The 23,452-nt window shown below is 40.1% G+C and overlaps 1 protein-coding gene across 25 annotated transcripts in view; it reads right to left on the bottom strand.

The window, feature by feature from the left end:
- KALRN (kalirin RhoGEF kinase) overlaps window positions 1–23,452 on the bottom strand; it is an 809,955-nt gene that overhangs the window by 302,109 nt on the left and 484,394 nt on the right. For 17 of the 25 annotated variants that reach the window (XM_055128078.1, XM_055128081.1, XM_055128079.1 and 14 more), the window contains exons 16-21: window positions 17,820–17,939; window positions 13,103–13,321; window positions 9,414–9,563; window positions 4,553–4,667; window positions 1,148–1,263; window positions 566–688 (exon numbers count right to left, since the gene is read on the bottom strand). In XM_055128078.1, coding sequence (XP_054984053.1) covers window positions 566–688; window positions 1,148–1,263; window positions 4,553–4,667; window positions 9,414–9,563; window positions 13,103–13,321; window positions 17,820–17,939 — 843 coding nt within the window. The remainder of the gene's footprint in view (window positions 1–565; window positions 689–1,147; window positions 1,264–4,552; window positions 4,668–9,413; window positions 9,564–13,102; window positions 13,322–17,819; window positions 17,940–23,452) is intronic. The other 8 variants (XM_055128085.1, XM_055128077.1, XM_055128086.1 and 5 more) reach the window with 1 other exon arrangement.

The following is a 23,452-nucleotide window of genomic DNA, read 5'->3' on the forward strand; positions in this document are numbered from 1 at the left end:
TCACTCAAACCCAAGTCCTCAGCTCAGATCCTCCTGTAAGTCCAGGTGAATGTGAGATTCCTTCCATTTGCAGCCTTTGCTCCATGTACGCGGAGGGGTGAGGTGTGGTATATACTGTGTATAGATGTGGCTCGCCAAGGACCCCAGCTTGGCTAATCTGCAGGTCTGAGACTAGATGAAAGTAGCCAGTTCAGGAAAAAGGAAACTTATCTACTTTGTGAACCTTCCTGTGGTTACTGACTCTTACCATTTGGAGGATTCCCTAAACATTTGAAAATTTAAAAAGTACAGAAAGGTACAGAAAGTCATACATGCAAAGTGCAGATTTGCATGAATACATCTATTTGCTGTATTTCGGTCTCAAAGAATTCCAGAACCTGGAGCATGAAAGCTTGGAAGCACGATGTCGAGATGACTTCTCACATAGAGAGACCAGCTAACAGCAGCAATTGTCTGTGCTTTCCCCCTTTGCCACTGTAGGTAGGCATCCTTGTGGGCTGCACCCTCTCTATAAAGTGAGGCAGGCAGATCTGGGCAGCTTTGGAAAACACCTTGGTTCTCTTACCTTGGCAGGGACCCTGAACTCCCCATATTCTTTCAGCAGCTCCTGAGTCTCCTCCGTGGTCTCTCCAGTGGAGGTATGAGTTGAAAGGTAAAATTCACCTGTTTCTTGGATCCAGTCCAGTGCCTATGGTAGGAAATAACCAACGCAATTTCCCCAAAGCCAGCTGTAAGTAGGAAACATGTCATATTCCAGTATGGGGCTATGTGTGGGACAGTGAGACAGATCCAGGAAATGCATGCATTGGATCGGGATATAGCTTGGAAGTTGTTGACCTCAATGGCCCTCCTGTTAAGACTTGGAACATCCCACCAGAAAAGAAAATGTGCATCCTACGGAACATCTCTTCTAGGTCATACCTAGTATCATCCATGAGTTAAAGCAGCCTTCCCCCGACATCTCCTTATAAGTCCTGGAGGGGAACTTCTGAATAACTGATCATTATTTTTAGCAAGTGGTAATACCAAGCACTTGATAAAGGCTGGGTGTCAGTGTCACTCCTTCTTCATCCAGATATCCCATCACTGATCTGTCTGCTGCTGTGACTGTCACAAGCACTAATCATCTGGAAAAGCCTGGACACACCTGTTTAGCGCTGCGCTCAAATACCACGTATTGCTGGCACTGGTCTAACCGTCGCTTCTTCAGGGTCCAGAAATGCAGGACTCGATTCTCCCTCTGTAGGAGCTCACTCAAGATGGCTGCAGGACAGAGAGACGAGAAGAGGTCACAGAAAGGCCCTGCCAAACACAACCAGCTGCCTCCGCCCCGGATCCCAGCTGCTAAGGGAGTGCGGCCTTCAAGCCTCCCTACAGGAATGATCCAGATCAGAAGCATGGGAGAAAATCCTGATACAAATAAAAAATTTCCCAGTGTGGAGTAAGACTTGGGAAACCAGGATAAGGGCCTGCTGAGGGGCTGTTCCGTCAGCAGAGGGAGGAAGAGTATGACCCCAGGGTGACTATAAGTGACCTGACCCACAGCAGCCATGGCAGTGATGGGAGGTCGTTGTTCCTGTGTTTCCCCTTTCTCCCTTGTTCTGGGAGCAGAATCTATACACGAATAGATGTACCAAACATATGTTATGTGCTTGAAGCAGTCAAATTTATTTTGTAGTATGCCTCCTGCTTGCTGCTAACTATACTGGATACTACTCAAATATACACCAATGATGATAGTAAAAGGCAATACTTATTTTGCACTTCCTGTGGCAGGCACATTTTTTCCAATCTCCATGAAGCATGCACCATTATTGTCTCCATTCTGCATATGAATAAACTGAGGCTCTCAGAGGTTAGGTTTATTCATATAGTTTATTCATATAGGAAGGAATAGAGCTGTTTAACCTTTCTTTAGACACCTTGGTCTCCTGGGCTACAGGGGCTATAGGGCAGAAGTTATTGCACTCTACAAAACGGCACAACCAAAATTACAGTATGTGTATGATTCATTATCTTTTGTGTAATTTTGGTGTTCCAAGAGTGTTTGGTTGTCTGCAGAATCTGTGTGTCTTGCTTAGGCTGAGAATTTGTCTGGTTCCCAAGTCACCTTTCCCTTTATCTATAAATTAGTCACTCAGATTTTTAGTTCATCCCCAAACAGACAAAGGGCACTTCCTCACTTACTACCCTCTGGCCATCTGACTTGCTTTGATGCATGAGTTGTAACGAATACAACACAAGGAGTGTGTCTGGGTAGCAGACTTAGCCCCTCTTAAATATCACCTATACAAGAAATTCTTTTTCTTTTTCTTTGTTTGTTTTTTTGGTGAAGCACAAGGGTTACTCCTAGCTCACACTCAGGAATTACTCCTGGCCATGATAGGGGAACATATGGGATGCTGGGAATTGTACCCGGCTTGGCCATATGCAAGGCAAATGCCCTACCCGCTGTGCTATCACTCCAGCCCCCTATACAAGAAATTCTTTTGGCTAATTTCTACTGCCTCAATTGTGAATTTATATATTTGAATAGACAAGATCCCAATTTACGATGAAGCATTGGTCAGCCAGAGAAATAACCTGAAGCAGAACCACACTGTTGAACACAACCAAACCTCTGTCTGTTAGCTTATGACAACCACTTGAATAATAAATAAACATTTAAGAGTTGTATGTCACTGAATTTTTGGTTAGGTGTCAATAATTTGCTCTGTAAAAACAAAACCCTAAGATTATTGATACTACATTTGGGTCTCAGTGTCAGGTGTAAAGAGAGTGTAGGTTCCTGACCAAGTGGATACTCCAACTGAACATCATTTCTTTCAACTTTATGTCCCCAACTGAGAGATTTGCTTGCTGTAGCTCCTTCTATGGTGACTGAGAACATTATATAAGTTCAGGAAAAACCCCTAAATAATTTAGGGTTTCTTTTCCCTCCTCTTAAAAGTTCTTCTATGGGCAAAACCAGCTCTGCCCTCACCAAGTGTACCACCCTGCTCTGCAGGTGCCTACTGTTCTTAGCACACGGAGGTGTGGGTGGGCGGACGCTTCCTCAGCAGGCAGCTGGCCTCATTCAAGAGGCTGCCTGCATTTGGAAGTCAGAACATATGCTTTGAAACACGCTGAAGGAGAGAGTGATATAATGCCAGCCAACCACAGTTTCCATAAACTGCAAATAGGGGAGCATGTCCGGAAAAGGAACCTGCTTCCATATTTCCTGTAAGGACTTTGATTTCTAAGTTGAATTCTTCCCAAAGGCTATTATTCTTCCCAACTCCTAAGCATTCTGAGCAGGAAGGTAAACTCTTCCTAAACACTGAACCAGCATTGGATGCATGCAAAAGCACTTCCATCCCACACTGTTCGAGAATATTCCACAGGGTCTCCAACTCACTCCAAGACTTTCCTTTTCCCTTGCCTCTCTAGTCTTTGTCCCCAGAATTATATTTCTTTACTTTCTCAGGATGATATTTATTCAACTCTTCACCAACTCAAAGGCTATTTCCTGCATGATCCAGAGCAAACAACTATATAGAGAATTTAAGCTTAATATGGTCAAAATTTTAAGGTTACTTTTTCATAGAATTATAATCTTCCTAGAATTCAAAGAGATATTTAAGATTATATAAAACTTGCCTAAATAAGACATATAAACAAACTTAAGTTTGTTAAAAACAAATATTACCCAGTTGGAATGGAATGGGGAGGGTGGTGAAGAGGGGGGCAGTGGTTGGATTCTGACAAAATGCAGATTTTTAACTCAGCAGGTTTGTGTGTGACAGATATTCTGTGTCTCAAGTTTCCAAGTTACATCAAAATTTCCAGTCTGGAACCATATTTTGACTAGCAAGAGTTTAAGCACCTTTCAACTTTTATTTGTTGGGTGGGCTGGGGGCAGTCCCAACAGTGCCCAGGGCTTATTCTAAATCTGTGCGGGGATCATCCCTGAGGGTACTCCAGGAACCATATGTGGTGCAGAGTTTGAATCAGGGTTGGCCACATACAAGGTTAAGTTCCCCATATCCTGGACTACCTCTTGCCCCAAATCGAAGTTTTGAAACCTTATACAATAGGTATAAAAGCAAGGATTAAAATTTGGTTTTATGATTTTCAGTTCAAGTGTCATTCCTGATTTACTAGGTTTGAGAGACTAATCTTGTGCTATTCTACATGTTAGTCACTAGTCACATTTACAGTTAACACCGAAATTAATATTTAGTAAGAGCAAAAATGTACTCGAACAGAAACTTCTACCATAGCCTAGCACTGACACACATGGCTTCTTTATCTTGGAAAATTCTATTAGACAGCACTGCTCTAGACTCTAAGATGAAGGAAAAAATGAGGGAAATTTTATGTTCATGTTTCTATTCTAAATCTTGATGCATATTTTAAAATTGCCCATGAATCACTGCTGCCCACGCCACCCCACATCAAACTTTTTCTTCTCTAAGGAGAGAAAAACAAGACATTTAAGGTTGCTTGAAGATTGGCACCCAGCCTCCAGAGCTGGCTCTGCAGTGCTCGTGGCCAGGGCTCTCACACTGACCTTTCACCTGCTGCTCGGGCCCGCGGGTGTGGCTGGCGGCGCTGGGCATGCTGACGTTGTTCCTGTGGATGTACTTGAGAAACACTTCGGCGTTCCGCCGTGCCAGTGTGCAAGCCTGAGAGAGACAGAGGTATGAGGCCAGGGCTCCCAGAAGCAGGCTGGGATCTAAGACGCTGGAGAAGAAAGCCTGTTGAGGAAGGTCCTGGAGCTGCGGGTATGCCAAGCCTGAAGACCAGAGCCGGCTCATGGATACCCAGCCCCACGCAGGACAGTCACCTTTTACCGTGCGAAGAACTGCTCTCCATGCCTCTGCTTTCCAAGTCAGATCCAGACCCCAACCAGCCTTCTCTTGACTCCCTTTCCCCCAATTCCATATTACTAACATTCACTTTCAGGCTGTCTGTCCTCAGCCATCAGAAATGCCTCATCTACCACGGGCGTAACCCACACTAATGGTGGTTTAATTTAAGTTTGAGAAAGCCAATTTGCTAAACAAACCTAGTACCATACAATCCAAATCTATATGGAAATTACCCACATTTAAAAGCCATCTTTGTCCATCAAATTCACCCTCACCTCAATAATTCTTTGTTTCTGTTGTTTCTTTTTTTTTTTTTTTGAGGGGGGGACCCTGTGGTGCTAGGGCAAGTATTCCTGGCTCTGTGCACAGGACTAACCCCTAACTGTGTATGCAGTGCTTGGGACTGACCCAGGGCTGGCTGCACTGTACATGTTTCACTGGTTCTATCTCTCCAGCCCTCGATACACATGTAAACATCCTACAGGTTCTACATAAAGGACTAAGGCCCATCAGTCTATCTTGGGGAGGGATGGGGACAGAGAGAACAGGCCACATGTGGTCAGAAGTTCACACATTACCATGGAGACTGAGGGTCCAGAGGGGAGGGTTGATAAAGCAAGTGGGGATAGGATACCAGCTCTATTGGCAGAGTATTTCTAGTTTCTATTCAAGATCACAGATTTTTTAAAAAGTAGGTATTCTTGTTTTTTCCTATTGTATAAGTAATACACTCTCGTCCACTAATTTTTTGGAGGGGGTAATACTCAGAGTTCACTTCTAGGTCTCTATTCAGGGGTCACTGCTGGTGGAGTGCCAGAGTGCCAAGATCAAAGCTTGGTCAGCTATGTGCAAGGCAAGGGTCCTATCTGTATCCTCTCTCTAGCTCCCATAGTCCACTAACTTTGAATCCAAAGTTTCAGAATTAAATAATCTTTAGACAAAAATGTCAGAAGGTAAAACCTTCCAAGTAATGTCTCATCATTGTATCACTGCATCAGTGTCATCCCCTTGCTCATCAATTTGCTCGAGCGGGCACCAGTAACGTCTCCAAGTGAGACTTGTTGTTTCTGTTTTTGGCATATCCAATACACCATGGGTAGCTTGCCAGGCTCTGTCATGCGGGTGAGATACTCTCGGTAGCTTGCCGGGCTCTCTGAGACGGATGGAGGAATCAAACCCAGGTTGGCCGTGTGCAAGGCAAACGCCCTACTGCTGTGCTATCGCTCCAGCCCCCCACAAATCATAGAACAAAAAATGATATAAATAGTGATACAATGTAACAAATTATATTAGTAACTGTGGCTTGTCAGCGCTCTGAATAAAGTCTTTTGGTGGATCCATCAACTAGAGGCTTAAGAATGCAACAGCTGGATGGCAACCCAGAACAGATCACCTCACGCAAACAAAACAGAGAGCTTAACGGTCCATTCTCTGGGCGCATAAGAGCCATAGTAAGAGAATTTCTTACTTATGGTTTTAGGCACAACTTAAAATAATGATCTGGAACATTTTTTTCCTTCTTCCAATGAAACATTTTATAAAGAAATAACTCCATACCTCAATTTTAAAGATTTTATATGCTTTACTTCAATTGTTTTGCTTTAAACTCTGTTTTATAATAAGAAGACTTTAAAAATCATCTAAAGCCCTGCAGAGAAATAATTCAATTTAAACTTTTCACTAAGCGCTGATTCCTAAGAGCTCTGATTGAATGTGGGTATCAATACTAGATAAATGAGAGGTCAGTGAGAGACGATATGAAAAAGAGGAAAAACAAAACTCAAAGAGGCAATGAAATAGAGCAAGTGCCTAATAAAAGGCAGTTACTGAATTGAATAAAGTCAGCAGCAACATGTTAGCATATAAAAATCTTCTTGCGTGATTTCAGAAACCTGAGAGAAGTAGAATATGAAAGCAAGGTACTTGAGAGTAAATGCAGCCCTTAGATAAGTTTTAACACAGAGAACTCCATCAGAGGGAAGGTCAAAGGCTGGAGAGAAAGATACTTAAGAGTTCTTCCCACCACAGACTCCCAAGTATATGATCACTTAATCTTTGTTAAAGGAGCAAGAAAGGTGAAGTGGAGTGAGGAAAGTCTCTTCAACAAGTGGTGCTAGGAAAACTCGACAGCAACCTGCAAAAAAATAAACTTAGACCTCTGTCTAATGCCAAGCACAAAAGTCTGATCAAAATGAATTAAAGACCTCAATATGAGGCCTGACTCCATAAAGTACACGGAGGAAAATGTAGGCAGAACACTCCATGATATTGAAGCTAAAAGCATCTTTAAGGATGAAACACCACTGATGAAGCAAGTGGAAACAAACATGAAAAATGGGACTACATTAAATTAAGAAGCTCCTGCACATCAAAAGAAAGTGACCAAAATAAGAGAGAGCGCAAGGAATAAAAAAATTATTTACCCAATATCCATCAGATAGGAGCTTAATATCAAGGATATACAAGACACTGGTAGAACTTTACACGAAAAAATCTCCAACCCCATCAAAAAATGGTGAGAAGAATAAGTAGAGAGAAAGAGGGAAATTGTCTGCCATAGAGGCAGAAGAGGGGTGGGAGGTGGGGAGAAATACTGGGGATTGGTGGTGGAAAATGTACACTGGTGGAGGGATGGGTGTTCCATTATTGTATGACTAAAACTCAAACATGAAAGTTTTGTAGCTGTAGCTCATGGTGATTCAATAAAAAAATAAATGGGGAAAAGAAATGAACAGAAATTTACTCTAAAAAGAAAGTCAGGGGCTGGAGCTATAGCACAGCGGGTAGGGCGTTTGCCTTGCACACGGCTGACCCGGGTTCGATTCCCAGCATCCCATATGGGCCCCCAGCACTGCCAGGAGTAATTCCTGAGTGCAGAGCCAGGAGTAACCCTGTGCACTTCTGGGTGTGACCCAAAAAGCAAAAAAAGAAAAAAAAGAAAGAAATTCAAATGGCCAAAAGACACATGAAGAAAAATGCTCTACATCTCATCTCTAATCATCCAGGATATATAAATAAGAACAACAATGAGACATCACCTTATGCCACAGAAACTGGCACACATCAAAAAGAACAAGAACAACCAGTGCTGGCACGGATGTGGGGAGAAAGGAACTCTCATTCATTGTTGGCGGGAATGCTGACAGGTTCAGTCTTTTTGGAAAACAATACGGACATTCTTCCAAAAACTAGAAATTGAGCTCCCATATGACCCAGCAATACCACTTCTGGGAATATATTCCAGAGATTTAAAAAAAATAGAAATGACATCTGCACTTCTATGTTTACTGCAGCACTGTTCACAATAGCCAGAATCTGGACAAAACCCGATTGCCTGAGAACAGATGACTGGTTAAAGAAACTTTTGTACATTTACACATTGGAATACTACGCAGCTGTTAGAAAAGATGAAGTCATGAAATTTGCTTATAAGTGGATGGACATAAAGAGTATCATGCTGAATGAAATGAGTCAGAAAGAGAGTGATTGCATAGAATGATTGCATTCATTTATGGAATATAAAGTAACATAATATGAGCGTAACAGTTAAGGACAGTAGAAACAAGGGCCAGGTAGATGGCCCCATGGAAAAGGCAGTGGGATGGAGAAGGGACCACTAAGTAAATGATGTTTGGAGGGATTGCTCGCGATGGGAGATACATGCTAAAAGTAGACTAAGGACCAAACATGAAGGCCTCTCAGTATCTGTATTGCAAACCATAATGCCCAAAAGTAGAGAGAGAGAGTAAGAAGGAAGGTTACTGCCACAGAGGCAGGTAGTGGAATGGGTCGGGGGTGGTGGGAGGGATATTGGGGACACTAGTGGGGGAAAATGTTTACTAGTGGAGAAATGGGTGCTCCATCCTTGTAGAACTGAGACTTAATCATGAAAGTTTGTAACTGTATCTCATGGTGATTCAATAAAAAAAAAGAGGTCTTTCTACCACAGCCTTTAGGAGCCTTTCAGAGCAGGATTCCACCCTGGCAGATGCAGCTGTAGTAAAAACAACGATAACAAAATAAGGTTTTATCCTCTTCATACAGAAGAATAAACAGTGCTACACTTATTGGTAACTGAAATTACTGAACTGATTTTTTTAAAGATGTGTGTATATTTATTTCTTTAATTCTTACTCAAATTTTATATTATCAATTTGTAAAAGATATAATAGTGTTTTTATATCTAGCTTATCTTTTAATGAAAACCATTTTTACAAAGCAAACATAACTGAATGAAATTATGAATTCCCCCAACAAAAAATTATCAGTGGGTATCAGACACTTAAACATGGCACCAGTAGCAATGTATAATGTCAAATATACCAAAAGTGTTGAGAGAAATTCATATTTGAAGTGTAACCTTTCCAATTAACTGGTCAATATGTTGTCTTAAAATGCTTCCCTTTACCTGGAAGTACAAGAGGCTGGAAGTTCCTGTGATGCATGTTGGGGGGCACTGAGGGCACAGAGGGGAAAGGACGGAGGGTAGAGGGTGGGCAAGTGAAAGAGATAGAAGAAACCTAGCCCATTACAGATGTTGGATTTTGAATGTGCTCTGACCTTAAGAAAGGCTTCCTTTTGTTCCAGATGTTTACTGATGAGTGGAATGACGTGGTCAATCTCTGCTGCGGGTCCCAATTTATCTCGCCCACCGCACCAGTCTTCATCTCTCCGGTACTCTTGCTCTAAGCTCTCCAGCACACTACAGACCTAACAGATCACAAAGAAAAAGAACCAGGAAGTTAATCAGTTGGAAGTATCTCACGAGAACCTTCAGTCAACAGAGCCCTGCACAGGTGCTATATTTCATTCAAAGTAAGTGCAGTTTGTAAATTTGGATGATGTGCCCTTAGCAGAGCTGAGAGAAGCAGTCGAGGAGGCAGTGAGAATCGGATGTTTGGTGTTCAGGAGAGAGACTTTGGCATCATCTTACAGTTGATGCTGGAAGGTTAAAGTTGTGACTGCAGCTGAGGAGTCTATCCAGAGTAAGAAAGGAAGAGAGAATAGAATGTCGGGAAATTTCCTCATTTTTAAATTTAATAATCTGACAACTCTGTACATTAGGTAGAATACAAAATAGGGTTGGGAAAAATACCCCTCCATCTGCTCTTTCCCTATAGCTCTCTCAAGTGAAGGAAGCTATGTTGTGTTACTAATTGACCACACATGAACGTCATCTTTCCACTCCTGTGAGGAAAAACATACCAGAAAAAAATCTCCCAAAGTCCTGCAATAAGACATCTCCAAGTCTTTTCTTGCAAAATGCATGTCTCTTTTAAAAATGACAACAACATTTTAAAATTTATATTATTTTTTTATCAATCACCATGAAATACACAGTTACAAAGCTGTTCATGATGGGGTTTCAGTCATACTATGTTCCAACAGTCATCCCTCCACCAGTGTCCATTTCCCACCACCAATGTCCTCAGTTCTTTCCTTCCTGCCTCCCCCAGCTGCCTGTACAGCAGGCACTTTTCTCTCCCTCCCTCTCTCTCTCTCTCTCTCTGTGATAAAAAATTTGAGCTCACGTAAAACTGCTTACAAAATTTTTAATTTCTAAAAATGTTTAAAGGCCATAAGTGGCCTTGTAAACAAACTCACAAGAAAGCCGGAGAATGTGAATAGGCCTGGAAGAATAGCTAGACTGGCTGTGACACTGGGAGAGCCAGGACAGCCCATTGTCAGGGCTTCAAGGAGCATGAGGAAAACAAAAATGAAGATTCCTAGAGTTTCCGTCAATAGACTTTGCTTACTTCCTGGTAAGGGAATCCAAACATAATTATACTTGACCTTCTTTGTTTGAGAAAGACATCCCCTTTGATGAAGAACGTGGTTTGGATAGGACATTAATTGAGTTATGAACAGAACCCAGAGATAGGCTGAAACACACCCCGGGCAGAACACACTTGCAGCCAGACAAGCTCCCCATGAGCTAAGAATCCTAGCAGGTTTCCCTAGAACCACATTCTTCTAGGTATTCAAAGCATAAAACATGCAGGCAGACTTCTGTCAAGAGAAAAGAGCTTTTGGATACATAAAATCAGAAATATCATACTTGACACATGTCCCATGATAGCACTGGACTTAAAACTTAGCAACTTAGAAGCAAAAGGAAATGAAAAGATTACCAAGCATAAATTCTCTTATTTAACATCTGAAGAAATAGAGACCCAGAGAGATAAAGTGACCTTTGGCCAGGTCAATTCAGGGACATTTTCCTTCACTTTTAGTGTACGGCTCTGTTGCCTTTATGCTCCATCTCAAATTCAAATTTAAAAGTCTTTTGAAGGTTTTATTTATTTACTATATTTAGGGGGAGGGGCTGGGGCACACCTTCAAGAACTCAGGGCAACCCCTAGCGGTGCTCAGGGGACCTTAACTGGTGTGCAGGATTTGAACTGGGGTCAGCAGAATGCAAGTAAGCAAGTAAGCATCCTAACCTCTTTTTTATCTCTTCAGCACAAGACATTTTTCGCTGGATATTCAACGGTCCAACACAACTTGCTGAAAACTTGTTTTGCTTTAACATATTTCTTTGTCAAAAAAAATCAACTGTGTATATTTGGATCTATTCTATTTCACTATCTCCAATTCCTATACCAGAATCTTTTTGTCTTGATTGCTACAGCTTTAGATTAAGTCTTAAGATCAGGTATAAAAAAACCCTCCTATTTTAGTCGATTTTACTGAGGCATATCCCATGAGTTCAATAAGAGGAAATGTTTCTCTGATACATTTCTACAAGAAATGAATAAAATATTTTACACTGAATAAAAGTATTTCTGCTTTAAACCACTATGTCTTTAAAATAATTCCTTAACACCACCCGAATCATTTGGAGCCCCTGTGCATATTGCTTTACAGATGTAATGGTAATTAATCTGCTTTGTTACAGCCCTAAGATAAATGTTTCTCCCACAGCTGCACCATCCTATGAGAAGGTCCTGATTCCCTAATGACAGACAGCTGTTTGTTCTCCATTAGAGTTAAAGCCTCATGAGAGAAACAGCTGTATGGTCTTATAGTTCTGCATAGTGCCTGATTGCAATGGAATGGACTATGTTGAGTAAATTGTTACTTTTGTCTCCCAATTTTGGCAGCATATTTTTGCCTCCCCATTTATGTTTCCTTGGTTGTGTAATTTGCTTTGGTCAAATGGTTAACAGATAATGTAGCATAAGCAGATTGGAAATGCACTTGTACAGCATATTTGGGGTCTTGTCCTCTATTATTTAATCATAAATGCACCTCTGGTTGCAGGTCAAGGAGGATTAGAAGTAGGGAGAAGATTGGAGGTTAGTGCTAGTCAATCTGCAGGTTGGAGACAAGTTCTACCAAACTCAGTCAAGATCAGCTGAACGCTAGACATAAAAATAAAACAGAAATACTTGTCTTATACCACTGAGTTTTGGGGTGGTTTGTTACACAGCATTATTTTGGCAATGGCTGACAGATAAACCACTCAAATCTAGCCTTCCACATATGCTCAATTTCTATTTTAATACCTACAGCTGATAAATTTGAGAAATGTATAAGAAAATGAACAGGGTCTGCTTCTCTAGAGAAATAAAACCTACTGTGGTGTTTCCACAACTCACTCTTCTCAAGTCAGTACTGAAAAGACTAGCATCTTCAAAATACCTAAATGAAGTAGGTACCTAGATTGTGTTTGTTTGTTTATTTATTTATTTATTTATTCATTTAATTGACTCACCATGAACTACAGTTATAAATCTTTACTGTTTGAGTTTCAGTCATACAATGATATCCATCCCTCAACCAGTGTATATTTTCCACCACCAATGTCCCCAGTATCCCTGCCCCACCCCTGTCCCACCTCTCCCCCTGCCCCTGTGGCAGACAATTTCCCCATACTCTCCCTCTACTTATGGGAATTATGGTTTGCAATACAGGTACTGAGAGCCCATCATGTTTGGTCCTTTATGTACTTTCAGCACACACCTCCCATCCTAAGTGATCCCTCCAACTACCTGTGTCATAGGCACACAACTGCCCTCACTAACTGCAGCCCCATATATCCCGCAGCCTTTCTCTCACCTGTTTTGTTTTATAGTTTTGTGCCATACTCGGCAGTTCTCAGGGTTACTCCTGACTCTGCTCTCAGGGAATGCTCATGACTGACAGAAGGATCCATACTGTGTGCCTGGGGTCAAATGCGGGTTGACTGCATACCAGGCAAACTCCCTAACTGCTGTGCAACCTCTCCAGCCCTGGCCTTTCCTCACCTGTTCAGAAGTCTTGTAGAATGCCACGGACGCGTTGACCAGCTTGAGCCTGTCTTCCATCTTGAGCATGAGCTGCTGCCAGTGCAGGGCCACCTTCTCAGCACATTCCCGAATGGCATCAGCATCATAGTGTCCGGCCTGAAGAAGCGCCTCAGCTTTCTGCTGTACCTGCAGGGCGCTCTGGTGCGTCTTCTGCAAGGAAGTGGCATGAAAGAGGGACTGGGCACAAGGGGAGGAGAGAAAGGTCCATGGGAGCAACCCAGGCGTGGTATGGGAGGGGTGGAGTGAGGCGTGAGTGGAAAGATGCAGAAAAGTTAAAGAGCTTTAGATAATTGGTTCACACATTTTGTTATGATAATTAATACATTATTATTTTATAAGCATATTTCTAAAAGAGAATATTGTAATTTTCATTAACCCTAACCTCTGCCCTAGTCTTCTCTTCTACTTGGATTTCCCTTGGTTTTAAAGAGATTTCAGTTTCTGTAGTAAAGAAACAAACAGTCATATTAATGCTCATATTAATGACTGGTTCATAAATAAAAGTTTCTTTTCAAATCTAATTATACATTTGTTTATCACAATGAGTTTTTCAGGAGGTCTCATTGCTACAGTTCCATTTTGTAGATCAAATAAGTTAAATTTTCTTTTTTTTTTTTTGGCGGGGGAGTGCAAACCCAGCAGTGCTCAAGGATTACTCATGGCTCTGTGCTCATGGATCACTCCTAGTGGTCCTTAGGGGATCTAGTAGGGAGTTAGGAATAGAACTGGGCTTGGCCACATGTAAGGCCTTAACCGCTGTACTATCGCTCCAGCCCCACAATACACTTAAAAATCTCCACATATTGCACTCATTCTAAATATCAATAATCAGGTTAAAAGAATTTAAAAGAATTTTAGGAGAAGGAATAAATGGAAGTGTTTAATACAGGAGAAGAGTAGCATCTTATACCACCTCTCAGTTACCTCAGCTGGGGCACAGAGCAGTACAATAAATCTCCACATTTACATTACTCATGTTTGCCTTCAGGATAACATATGTATATATGCATATCTACATATCAGACGCAAGAGTGTGTGTATAGATTTATACTCATGCTAGATGTGGCGTGCATTCTGAGTTCACATTAACCACAGGTGGTGGGGAGACAGGTTGGAGGACAGGGTGGCAAGGACAGAAGGAAGAGGGATCCAAACTCATTAAAATATTGATGTGGGTGAGGCACAGGCCTTCAAACACAAAAGCCCAGCCTCATCTGCTGCGGTCGTTTCAATCCAATGGCAAAATGCTATTCCGACCTCTGCACCTTTAAGATGCTGGCAGTCTAGTCACATACTCCAGAATTCTGTCTGCCCTTCTCAGGTAGCAGCATTAGGGCAGTCCCCGGAGCCAATCCATTCCATATGGTCTGTGTATGAGCACAAACGCCCTCATTTCCAACCCTCCCTTTACCACTCTCTCAGACTGCAGTCCACAGGATTCTATTGACTTCCGCCAGCCTATCAAACAGCTCCTGGATTTCCAACCTCTCTCCTCAACCTGCTCTCAGCATTAGTCACATTCCCACCACCTCTAACAGCCTTGGCTCCTTTCTTCTCCCGATCTGTCAACAGAATCAACCCTACATCCTGATGACAACATACACATTTTGGTTCCTAACTGCTTTACACAGTCCCCAAGAAGATAAATTAAAATCTGGAAAAAGCAAACTAATGGACAAACATGGTTCACTACAAAATATCTGGCTTCTTTTTCTATTTTATTTATTGCTACTACATATTACTATGAAATCAGTATATAACTGTTACCATAAACCCATTATTATGTCTTTTTTTCTGAGACTAGGGGAGTAACTTCAAGTTTCCTATCATATGCTATGTAATAAATCATCTTCCTTATTCTGAAACTTATCATCTAATAGTACAGGGAGCCCTTCCCCCTTTAACTTCCCAAATGATAAACTCTTATGCATATAAAATAGTCTTTTTTCCACTAATCTTGTGTCTTTATTTTGCATTTATTTCTATACAATACTATTGAGTGCTATATATTCAAACATAAATTATCAAGGATGTTAATATTTAGAGTACATAGAAGAAAATGAAATGAATTAAAATAGTTATCCAGTTTTACCTACATTTTTCTGTTATAACGCTTATGCTTAAAAGTATGAAAGGATTTCAAATAAAATGAATTTTAAAATCAAGCTTCCTTCTAAGATGTTCACAGTTCATAAAGACATTAATCAGTATATAGGGGACAACAAATAATTTAGGTTTGCTAACAAAGCTCTTCTCTGGGTGCTCCCCCTGTGCTGCTCTCCATTCAGAATGAATCTGGGGAGGTTTTCTGAAATGAACACTATTTCCGGTGAAAATTATGATCATTTTTGGGACAACCAAAATCTTCAAAACTAATGAGGTCACTCAAACTACAGTGAGGATAAATGCTTCTTTGCCAGGAAAGTTCTAGCATATACCTATTTTTCTGCTTAAATATCAATAATTTCTTCCTTCATTCTTTAAAGTATCTTTGTTTTAACAGTGAATTATATAATCTTTACATATAGATTTTGTTTTCTTTTCTGGCTCCCTGGGTGTTTTCCTTTGTGCCTACTAAGTCAAATTATGCCCTCTACAAGCAATCACTGTAAAAGCCTCTCAATGACACCATCAAAATAGGCTAAGCTAAAATGTACTATCTCACCTTCATATTGCTTAAATTTTTCCTGACCTATTTCTCTCTAATGAAGAACCTGGTCTAAACGAATGTATTTAGAGAGAAAATGAGGCTACCTGGAGACGAAGGATAATGTAAAAATTCTGGTTTCATTTTCTTCATTTTTATAGCCTATAGACCCTGCCTACATTTAATTCCCCAAATCTTCCAAAAATCATCTTTCTTTTTGCATTTTGATGCCACAGACATAAACTCTACATAAACACTCAGAAATACGTCAACATTAGTTCCAAGAATATTTAATAAGTTTGCTCCTATGTAGAAACAACCAATTATGAGACATACCTGCTTAGTGAGCTCCTACTTTGTAAAGATGCAACAGCATCTTTACAAAGTACAAATTAATACACAATGCATACTATTACATGAAAGGCACTTGGAATTCGGTCATTTAAATGAGGTGCTAAAGCACTGCCCACTGGCTTCCACCAGCTCATTGAGACACTGAAGTGTGACAGGACACCTGGTTTTATTTGTTCAGCATCTGATTGAGGTAGGGAAATGCAGTTACCTAACGGGACAAGTCAACCTTGACATTAAGGATAAACACAGAGGGGATATAGCTAGGAGCTGTCTTCTCTCCTGACTAGCATTTCTCATGCTTCATGCCATTCCTCTAGTCTGATTCCCAACTTTTTTTTTGCATTCACATTATTACCTGGAGGTTTGATTATAGCATGCCTGATTCTTGCACTTAATCCTGATCTTGTTTATTTTCTTTACTGCATGTAGATTTTAACACGTGAAGGCATGCTAGTATATTATAATAGAGAATAATAAAATAATAAAAATAAAACTTCACTCCTCTGCTTAGTTTCTTCTTAGAAAATGTTTTGCTCGCCCTGCATGTATAATATAGTCTAATTTTAAACCTCAAATCCCCTACAGTCCTTTAGTACAAATAATGGTTCCTTAAGAAGATATATGGCAGGTGGAACAATAGCACAGAGGGTAGGGCATTTGCCTTGCACGTGGCCTACCCGGGTTTGATTCCCAGCATCCTATATGGTCCCCTGAGCACCACCAGGAGTAATTCCTGTGTGCATGAGCCAGGAGTAACCCTGTGCATCATTGGGAGTGACCCAAAAAGAAAAATAAAGGAAGATACATGGCATTGCGTAGAACAATGGCACTCATGTTAATCATATGACTATTTACACATAAAAGGTTTCTGGAAATTAAATAGATGAAAATCAATAATAACTAAAAAATACCCACTAATCTGCATGAAGAAGATATACCTATGAGCACAATTAAAATTTTATGACTGTGGAAAATTCCCATTAATAGTCATTAATATAATAATAATGACTTTTTTACATATACAGAAGTAGGCTGAGTTTTACTCAATGACAAGAAACGCATGTATCTGAATTTTGACTTTTTAAATCTTATTTTTCCCAATGGTACTGAACTTGTTTTAATTTTTAATTTAGCTTCCATGTTCCATTTCCTACTCCCTTCCCTACACCACTTTAAAATAATCAGCTCAAGTCTCTATGGGATGGAGAATGTTCTAGTAGAAAGGATAATTAAGGTATTATTTCAAGCAGGACTATATTTATAGTAGATTGTCATAAGTAGATTTATAAAGTAGCCTTTAAAATAGCCTCAGCTGTAAACTTCTGGTTTCATTTTATTCTTTAAATGTGACTCCCAAGAGAATTACAGAGCCAGTACTTGAGTGAAAGAAGGCTCTCTGCAACCAGCACTGATGCTTACTGTTCCTGTTTAGGGCAGACTCTGGGCATGGAACCTAAGGTTATATCTAAGCCAAACGTGAAGCCCTTCTTGGGGTGAAGAACTCCAACTGTACTTCACCATCAATGACTGGTAATAAGGAGGCTATCTGGACCATTTCACTGCATTAAATAAGAGCTTTACATCCTGAACACTCACATGTTGAGGCATCATCTCCACCTGGGGTGCACAGCAGAAAGGGGAAGGGAGGATGGCATAGGTGGATTTGTGTGTTACCTCGATGGCCAGTTGGAACTGCTCATGCTCCCGCTGCAGCTGCTCTGCCTCAGACAAAGAGCTGGCGTTGACCAGGCTGGCACTGAGCATCGACTCCCCATTGCGGATCCATCCCAGGACCTAGAGTTAAGAGCACACATGAATGGTCTGACAAGAATGACTGGGAGCTGTTGCCTTTTGCAAGTAGAAAGGATAGAGTAGAATCTTCAGAGAGAGCTTTCTACTGTATTACCACACTTGGAGACAGAAAGGATCTGGGAAATTAAAATGGCAACCTTCCCTATATTACCTAGAACCTGGCATTATAAGATACTCATTATAAGCACTATCCTTGCATCTGCCTTCATGTATTCTTTCTTACCCTTACCAGCTCTTGTGCCAATTGCCTCACCTGCTTAAGTTAAACATGGTTTTATTAGATTATAATGCATGTACGTTTCTGAAGTTCCTTCTAGGGAAAAGAATGATGTAAGTGGGTATATTCTGTCTTTTGGTATTCCTTTCTTTTTTAAAGATCCAGTTCAAATATTATCAACTTCCTAAAATCTTTCAAACCTAATCATTCCTATTAAAATAAATCTCTTCCTCATCTAGTACAACCATTTTGCATGCACCATTTTTATGGATCTCCATACAAAATTCTTTGTTGTGCTATTTCAATCACATTTAATCTTTCCCCTTAGTGCAAACTTGTGACAGATTCGGACAATCTATTAGCCAAATGTTCTTTCACATAGTGTCTGGCACAGTACTTTGCTAATGATAGGTACACAGTAAAATTTCCTTGAAACAGTAAATGATTCTGGATAATACCCAAGTCACTCTTAAGCTGGTCCATTATTCTATATTGGGCATGGGTGCAATATCCTATGCTTGCAAAACAACTACTGTTAAGACAGCTCTGAGCTTTGCTAGGTGAACAACACAAAGAAAGGGGGAAAGAAAAGGAAAACAAGCAAAATAGCATGAATAATCAATTCTCTGGCTCATTAGAAAATGGGAGAGTAAGTTATAACTGATTTAAATTATCTAAGGTCCATGAATAAGCTGAGTAAAATATCTAGGTGACCTTAACTAGTACTGGGGAAAGGACACTCAACTAGAAACTATTAGAACAGAAGGAGAAATAGCTGACTCTGTACAGACAGTGCTAGGTAAAATGGAGTTGTGGAAATTACCCAGCTAATAGCATCAAGCATAAATAATCAAATGGGAAGATCATGACTTAAAAATGTATATTGTAACTGGGCACCAGAAAACTGAAAAATATTTTATTAGTAAATCTAAGAGTTTGCTTGAAAATTCTGAGTTTTTAAGATCAGTAAACACATCCATCTTACTCAAGGCAATGGAGAAGATACAACAATCTATTTCTTTTCTCAAGTTTCTTAATACCAAATAACTAGAAAAATGAGTAAACCTGGTTTCCAATTTCCTAGTCTGTGTAGACATTTCTCAGATTTCCAACTTGGCCGGTAGGTGACTGATGCCATATTGAACAACTATTACATGGGGGATAAATTGGACCCCAGATGGGCAATTTGGATTGAGTTGTTCATTCATGGTCAGTCTGGCAGATTGTAGATAATATGCCAATCTGCAAAGCAATTAGTTGCAGGAAATAACTGCTTAGAGTGTATATGCGTGAGATCTCTGATGCCAAAGTTGTTCCGTGGTTGGCTGGCCAAAGATGCTAATGATTTCCAAAAGCTGCCTCTTGGGTACATCATACACGGATTGCATGCCCAAATACTTCTCTTTGAGAAATGGAGCTCATAACATACATTTTTGCCATGATTCACAGCATTTTTCTTGGTTCCAGATTCATCTTAGAATGAAAAAATAATTTATCCCTGTGCACCACAAATCAACAGTTGAGAGTCAGTTTGTCTTGGTCTTCTGAGTCTTGCTGAAATCTTTTTCTGTCTAGCTGCAGTCAACTGGAAACATAACTTCTAATTGGTGTTGGGGTTCCCCATTTATCCCCATTTAGAAATATCATAGTCTTCAGTCTGTTTCTTAACAAATCCTGCAACATCATTGATATCCTTAATCGTTTTAATTTCCCAAGTGCTGTTTATAGAGGCATTTCACAACACTAGCGTGAGAAATTTAACTTTAAGAAGATAAAAATGCATGATTGCTTATATTCCTCTCTTAGGTTCATAAGTAGGATGGATTTCAGTGATTGAGTCAGAAATGGAAGCTAAGCAGGGATGGTGTAGAAAGACTGCAAAGTCTGAAGTGAGAACTCTTAGCCTTGTTACCACATGGGAAGATCACTGATGCCTCGGAGTCTATGATTTCTTATCTAGGTATGGGTGCTCTACACAATCAGAGAAATTACTCTAGTAACATACTCTAGAAATAGCACAGTGGGTAGGGTGTTTGTCTTGCACGTGGCCGACCTGGGTTTGATTCCTCCATCCCTCTAGGAGAGCCTGGCAAGCTACCTAGAGTATCCCACCCGCACAGCAGAGCCTGGCAAGCTACTCGTGGTGTATTCGATAAGCAAGCCAAAAACAGTAACAACAAATCTCACAATGGAGATGTTGCCTGCTTGAGCAAATCAATTAACAACGGGACAACAGGGCTACAGTTCTACAAGGTATGGGTATTGGCATCGTCCCTCTACATCAGCGTTGGTACAAGAAACTGTAAAATTTAAAGTCTGATGATAGCGGTGGTTTTTAGTTTTGAAGTAAAGTTATGCAACACTGATTATATCTGATGAAAGCTTAGAAATATTAATTTTTATTCCAGTAGTATTTGTAAAACTTACTGTCATATTCTTGTATGATGTACATGTCTTATTTATTATAATAACTCTTTGTATTTTGATTGATAATGAAACTTGATAAAATTTTCTTTTACTGCAGTCCATTATCTTCCTGGCCCTTCTAGTTACTTATTCTTCTGTGAGAATCTAAATGAGTTCCAGGTAGTACAGGAAATTTTGTAATAAAAAATAATAGAAAATTCTACTAGTGTTGATAAGTGTGACTTTGTAAATATTAATCTCTGATTCTCTAGATGTGATATGATGATGATGATGATGATGATGATGATGATGATGATGATGATGATATTAGTTTGGGGGTCACACTGGGCAGTGATTAGGGTTTACTCCTGGTTCCTGACTCATGGATCACTTCCTGACGGGACTTGGTAGACCACACGTGGTGCTGGGGATAGAATCCGGGTTGTCTATGTGCAAGGCAATTGCCCGACCCACTTCATTATCTCTCTGGCTTCTAATGTTCAGTTTATTTTCTATAAACTGGCAACACTTTACTTGCCCAAATCAAAGGGCAAAGAAAAAATAAACTAATGTAAAAGTATTTTAAAGTAATGTAATAAATGGTAACAAAATGAACATGTTATGTTACTCAGTGATCTTGAGCTGCAGTCTACCTATTTGGCTAGATAATCTCTGAAGACTACATCCAGTCCTAACATGTCATAGTTCTTTCTAAATTCATAGATCGCTCCTATCACCATCATGGGGTACTAGGGAGAGTTTGTTCTGCAGTAATGAGGGACTGGAAGAGTATTGCTCCTTGGGAACTTAGGAGTTACCACCAAAACTTCAGTTTAGTCTAAGATGAAAGGGAGATCTTAGTCTAAGGTGATAATTAGTGTAAGGTGAAACCAAGATCTCAGTCTAAGATCTTATCTAAGGTGAAATTAAGAGGTCAGATGTTCTCAAGTTAGAAGAAGTTGGACGTGGTTAACTGGATGCAAATGCTAACAAATTAAACTGGGTCTGCTGGGTGCTGTACAGTGTAGCTAGGGAAGCTGTATATAGTTGTGATCTCAAAGCCATACACAAAAAAAATGCTATGAGGAGGCACTTAAGGTCACTAGACTCTAGAGCTTGCTCTGCTCATTACAAGGTACAGACAGATTTCTGAAACTATAGACACAGGAAACATGGCTAGTGCCTCTGACAGTAGATGGGAGCCAACAATATTTTCATCATAAATCAGTTCTAAATTCCTGAAGTTACAGTTCATCCTTCAGAGTCTTACAGATAGTGACCATATGGCTTTTTAATAGCTCCAGGTTTAGTTGGGGCCACTCTCTCTGTCAGGCATAGGCCAAGACCACCCATCTCAGATGTGCTATGGCAGAAGCCATGAAAATCCCAGTGTTCTGCTGGAGGGGTTCTTTCTATTGATTCTGGAATTCCTGAATGGGTGGGGCCTAGTATTGGCTAACTGTAGGTAGGTACTTGGACCTATAAGGTTTGGACTTACTTAAGTTTCAACGAACCAGTGAAGAGATCCTAGAAGAACTAATTCTGTGATGCCTCAGTTTCCTCACCTGTAAACATGCAAATATAAATGTCTCTCCACAAAATAAACAATACTCCTTTGTATCTCTTGTGGATATAATTCAGTTCCTTTCTAATTTCTATGTACAGTGAAGATAAATGAACACAATATTCTCAACAGAATATAAAACAGCATAATATTTCTCCCTTTGTTTTCATTGTCCACCATTGTTCATATGAAATTTCTGGCCAGTATTTTCTCCAGAAGTGTAATTAGGTCAGTCTTTAGTAGGCAAGTAAATCTAATTTATTTCTCTATAGCTTAGACTATTAGAATCTTATAAATTTATTTTGGCCTAAATGTTCTGTAGGAATACAGAAATTCATATGGCTGGAGCGATAGCACAGCAGTTGGGCTTTCGCCTTTCATGCGGCCGACCTGAGTTCGATTCCTCCACCCCTCTCGGAGAGCCTGGCAAGCTACCGAGAGTATCGAGCCCATGCGGCAGAGCCTGGCAAGCTACCCGTGTGTATTGGATATGCCAAAAACAGTAACAATAAGTCTCTCAATGAGAGACGTTACTGGTGCCCACTTGAACAAATCGATGAGCAACAGGATGACAGTGACAGTCTCCCATATGGAAATTCATATAATCTTATGCCCACCAAGTAGGCTCTTCAGATATTCCTGAATAATCTTAATAAATGGGATGTCAATTTTACCCAAGCAGTGTTTTCCTGGAAAATGATCAGCACTTTCTATGGGTTCTAAAAAATATATGCATTTTCTAGAAAAAAGGGAGATCAAGGCAGCCAAGGGCCTTGTATAATTAGGGGAGTAGTTTCATTTCAAGATTAAACATTTCTCCAGATGTATTTGGGTCATTGATCTTAGTACAAACTTCCTATGTAATCCTTCAGGAAGAAAATCAGTTGCATTAATAAATGTCATTTGTTTTAAAAACTTGAAAATAATTTCTAGCTTAATGTAGTGGCATCCTCTCTTTCCATAGAGTTTCAATTTAATATCTCTGTAATATTACTGCACTTAGATTCTGATGACCAAATCCAAATCTTTCATTTGAGATTTAATGACAGAGATGTATAATGACACATTATTGCCCTCCCTTTTTCTGTTCTCATTAATGGCATTTCAACTAAGGTGATATTTTCTCTCTTTCTTTCTTGGAGAGTATATTCAAAAGAGAAACACTCAAGTTACTGCCTAAATTTAGCTCCACTGATCAATACTGACATCTAAATTAACTTCCTTTTTCCAGGTGTCAACAGCTTCCAAATCAATATTTCCTACTTCAATACCGTCCATCAGACACAAACGCCTTCTCTGAAACTAAAT

The sequence above is a fragment of the Sorex araneus genome, chromosome 2, assembly GCF_027595985.1.
Source record: "Sorex araneus isolate mSorAra2 chromosome 2, mSorAra2.pri, whole genome shotgun sequence".
NCBI classification, from domain to species: Eukaryota; Metazoa; Chordata; class Mammalia; order Eulipotyphla; family Soricidae; genus Sorex; species Sorex araneus.